This window comes from Octopus sinensis, linkage group LG20 (assembly GCF_006345805.1).
Source record: "Octopus sinensis linkage group LG20, ASM634580v1, whole genome shotgun sequence".
Lineage (NCBI taxonomy): Eukaryota > Metazoa > Mollusca > Cephalopoda > Octopoda > Octopodidae > Octopus > Octopus sinensis.
In genome coordinates this window covers 3,268,702-3,273,701 of record NC_043016.1, presented here as the reverse complement: position 1 = coordinate 3,273,701, position 5,000 = coordinate 3,268,702, and the positions used below count along the sequence as shown (strand labels likewise).

The window sequence follows — 5,000 nt, the reverse complement described above, 5'->3', positions numbered from 1 at the left end:
CATTAGAAGTGCTTCTGATCTTGCCCTATGGTGTAATATTAGTGAGGTCAGGTCATAACATGCTTTAAAACTAAGAGAAGTGGTAGAGCTAAGTTTGATTAATTCAATAAAGAAGACTTTTACCCATCTCTGTCAAGCGAGCTCCTTTTTAAGGCACTGGGTTTCACTAGCCCTACACTGAAATTAACAAGAACATATGCATTATCATGCACACCAAAAGAACCCTACTCTTCAATAAGGGATTGGCCTGGACCAGACGAACTGACCCAGAAGGCTGCTTCAATATGGCCATGGGTGCTTTGTCCTAGATTTACTCAAAAAGCAGTTCCACTCCTCTAGCTTTGGTCTCTACAGGGATGACGCACTGGCAATATCAAAAGGGGCAAACAGCCACATGCTAGATAAGCTCAGAAAGGACCTTACCAGCACCATAAATTCCTTTGGACTCAAGGTCACAATAGAAACCCTGAAAATGGTGGGTTTCTGTGACATGGCCCTAGACTTTGAGGCCAGTGCATATAGACCCTTTAGGAAGCCAGATGAAAAGCTATCATATATTAGCACAGGTTCCTGTCATCCAGCCATAGTTTTCAAGAACCTAGTAAGGGTATCACCAGAAGAATCTCAACCCATCTTCAAAGAGATTTTTCATTCCACCCCCACTCCCACCCCACCATACTACATTGAAGCTCTGGCTACCAGCAATTTCAAGGATAGAATAAGTTACACACCATACCCTAATTCCACCAAGAAAAAGCACCACCAGAGTGTGTTCTGGTTTGCACCATCTCTCTTGAAGTGTTAAAGCCTGATTAGGTAAGATTTTCCTTAGTTTATTAGAGAAACACTTCCCTTGTACAAATAGGTTCAGTAAAATATTTAATAGGCACACTCTTTAACTGTGCATTTGATGTGAAAAATATTTTAGTACGTAGGCCCACCCCTGAGACAGAGAGCGGGATGCTCATGTAGGGGCAGTGCAGCATGTCCACTGAATGGCCACTGTAATATGGAAACTGTTGTACACAAGACAGAGGTTACAACAATAGGTTGAAATGGGCAACCAAATGTGTGAAAGGAACAACTGAAGGCCCCTTCAGAACCTGCTATAATAACTACCAGTCCTCCTTCAAAATCCAAGTGATATAATGCCACAACCCTGACCAAGCTTGTATGGTTACTGGAAGAAAGTGCCACCAAGTACCGCATGAAGTGGAGGATTCTAGAGAAATATAAAGCTCACTTCAATAGCAGCAGGAAGTACAGATTATGAGTGACTGAGAAAAAAATTTGTTAATAATTCATTGCCTTAATGCCTTCTATGTAGCCTGAGTAGTTAGTCACATGTGCCAAATACATACATATATGTACACACACAAACACACACACACACACATTTATATAGTGATCTAATTCAGTGTGGGCTATGTTGATATGTATATATGTATATACGAAGGCGGCGAGCTGGCAGAAACGTTAGCACGCTGAGTGAAATGTGTAGCCGTATTTCGTCTGCCGTTACGTTCTGAGTTCAAATTCCGCCGAGGTCGACTTTGCTTTTCATCCTTTCGGGGTTGATAAATTAAGTACTGGTTATGCACTGGGGTCGATGTAATCGACTTAATTCCTTTGTCTGTCCTTGTTTGTCCCCTCTATGTTTATCCCCTTGTGGGTAATAAAGAAATAGATATGTATATATGTATATCTAAGCATGTAGATCATGTAGACAGTGTTTGAACATACTTCGATAATCTCCTTGACAAATTTCGGTCTATCATTTTCCTTGCTTGATATTGTTCCGTAGACTTCGTAGCAGTCGTCTTTTGTAGGTTGCATGTCACGTTCTGCTTCTTCATCAGCCATTTCTTCATCTTCTTCATCCAATGTTGCTCCTACCTGGCAGGTAGACAGGTACTGTAATAGAAAAAGGAAGCATGTTTACAATGAATAACACAGAGCAGTTTCTGTAATGACTTCTGAGACCGACTTTATTCATGGGCAATTTCTAAGAAGGTCTCACATACTGGTATGGCTGCATGGTAAGAAGCTTGCTTCCCAACCACCTGGTTCTAGGTTCAGTCCCACTGCACGGCACCTTGGGCAAGTATCTTCTACTGTAGCCTTGGGCCGACCAAAACCCTGTGAGTGGATTTGGTACAAGGAAACTGAAAGAAGCCCATCATATATATACACAGCAAAAAGAAAATGGAGAGGATACATCAGCAGGTAGACATTCTGTTATGTCTATTTATTCCAAAACAAAAGGGAGTATTATAAGAATATACATACAAAGACTGTGTGCTACACAAATATATACTAGTAATATATAAAAGAGTAAAAGATTAAAAGATCAGTTCCTTACGGCTGTTTCAGCCAAGAGACAATGATATCTTCCATGCTATCTCCATCTCTTCAGTGTTCTGTAGGGATGGGTAGATAGAGTTTGGACGTATGTATGTATGTATGAATGTATGTATGTATGTATGTATGCATGCATGCATGTATGTGTGTATGTATGTATGTATGTACGTATGTGTGTGTGTGTGTGTCTATACCGATTAAATAAGTACTAGGCTTACAAAGAGTAAGTCCTGGGGTCTATTTGTTCGACTAAATGGGGATGCTCCAGCATGGCTGCAATCAAATTACTGAAACGTGTAAAAGAGTAAAAGAGTATATGTGTGACCTGGCTAATTTGACCATATCAAAATGTCTTTGTTTTAATCTTATTACTATGACACATATGTGCAAGCAGCCATGCTACACGGCAGTGAAACATGGGCTGTGACTGCTGAGGACATGTGTAAGCTTGAAGACATGGGATGAGGTGAGTCAATGACAAGTCTTCCCCAAATCATATTTTACTAATTTAAAGAAAGAAAATACATATTTTTTTCTACTTTAGGTACAAGATCTGAAATTTTGGGGGAGGGTCCAGTCAATTAGATCAACCCCAGTATGTAACTGGTACTTAATTTATTGAACCCGAAAGGATTAAAGTCAAAGTCAATTTCAGTGGAGTTTGAACTCAAAATACTGCTAAGCATTGCACCCAGCATGCTAACGTTTCTGCCAGCTCGGCTGAATAAATTTGTATATACTCTGTGTCTGAATAACAGTTAGAGTGTCATGGATAGAACATCTTTGATGTTGCTTGATTAGGGTTGATTGTGAGGTTAATTAACAATAACATAATTAACTTTTTTTTAATCTAAGATAACTGTGCAGTAAGACATCCACTGTAGCAGTGACTAATATTAGAATATTTAGAGACACGAGGTCACATTAAGATGGTTGCATCACAATGTGACTAACAATACAATGTTTACCAAAACTAGATCATACTAAGATAGTAACATCAACAATATGAGTAACATAAGGAATTTTACTAAAATCACCATAAGATGTTTTCTATAATACTATGACTAATACTAGAATGTTTGCCAAAACTGGGTCACACTAAATGGGTCACAGTAGCAATTTATACTAAAAGAACACATAGGAGTACTCCGACGGTTACGACGATGAGGGTTCCAGTTGATCTGATAAACGGAACAGCCTGTTCGTGAAATTAACGTGTGATTGGCTGAGCAATCCACGTGTACCCTTAGCGTAGATCTCAGGGAGATTCAGTGTGACACAGAATGTGACAAGGCTGGTCCTTTTGAAATGCAAGTTCAACTCATTTTTGCCAGCTGAGTGGACTGGAGCAATGTGAAATAAAGTGTCTTGCTCAAGGACACATGTTGCCAGGAATTGAACTCATAACTTTACAATTGGGAGCCAAATGTCCTAACCTCTAAGCCACATGCCTTCACAAAAGAACACATACTAGAAGGAGACTCGCAACATATATGTATGTATGCATGTATGTATGTATGTATGTATGTATGTATGTATGTATGTATGTATGTATGTATGTATGTGTGTGTATGTATGTAATGTATGTATGTAATGTATGTATGTATGTATGTATGTGTATGTATGTATGTATGTAGGTATGTATGTGTGTGTATGTATGTATGTATATATGCATGTATGTATATATGTATGTAGGTATGTATGAATGTACGAATGTATGTATGGAGGTATGTATGTATCATCATCATCATCATCATCATTGTTTAACATGCATTTTCCAAGCTGGCATGGGTTGGACGGTTTGACAGGGGAATGGCAAGGCAGTCTGGTAGCACTGGCATTGGCTCACACATGAATGGTGCTTATTGCGTGCCACCAGCACAGGAGCCAGTCAGGTGGCACTGGCATCAGCAACAACTACAATTTCCATTTTTGATTTCGATTTGATTGAGATTCTGATTTTGATTTCACTTGACTTAATAAGTCTCTCCAAGCACAGCATGTTGCCTGACGATTCAAATGTACTTTTAAAATGGGCTGGTCATGTGACACTGGTATAGGCTATGGCTGCGATTTACTTGCCAGGTTTTCTCCATTACAACATGTCTCTAGAGGTCTTGGTCTCTTGTCATTGCCTCACCTCATTCCATGTTTTCCTGGGTCTCCCTCTTCCATGGGTTCCTTCCACTGTTAGGGAATGACACGTCTTCACACAGCTCTCATTGTGCACACTGACATTACACATCCAGCAGAGCATACTAGCTTCATTTCTTTCAAGCTTACGCATGTCCTCAGCAGTCACAGCCCATGTTTCACTGCCGTGTACCATGGCTGCTTGCAAATATGTGTCATACAGTCTCCGTTTCACACTAAGCAAGTGGCTCTTTGTTATCAGCAGAGGTAGGAGCTTTCTGAACTTTGCCCAGCTTATTCTTGTTCTAGTAGCAATGCTTTCAGAGCATCCACCCCTCCACTTCAGAATTGGTCACCTAGGTAGCAAAAGCTATCAACTACTTCTGGTTTCTTCCCCTGACATGTGATAGAGTCTGTTTTCTGAGCATCTTTTTGGTGTTTATTGCCCCTGTGCATCTGCCGCACACAAAAACTATCATCCCAGCTAACCTTCCTTTGATGATGCT

At 40.1% G+C, this 5,000-nt stretch overlaps 1 protein-coding gene across 1 annotated transcript in view; it reads right to left on the bottom strand.

Moving 5' to 3' along the window:
• LOC115222610 (adenylate kinase 7-like) overlaps positions 1 to 5,000 on the bottom strand; it is an 80,076-nt gene that overhangs the window by 71,142 nt on the left and 3,934 nt on the right. The window contains exon 2 of the mRNA XM_029792912.2: positions 1,744 to 1,914. Within this exon, the coding sequence (XP_029648772.1) occupies positions 1,744 to 1,914 (171 nt within the window). The remainder of the gene's footprint in view (positions 1 to 1,743; positions 1,915 to 5,000) is intronic.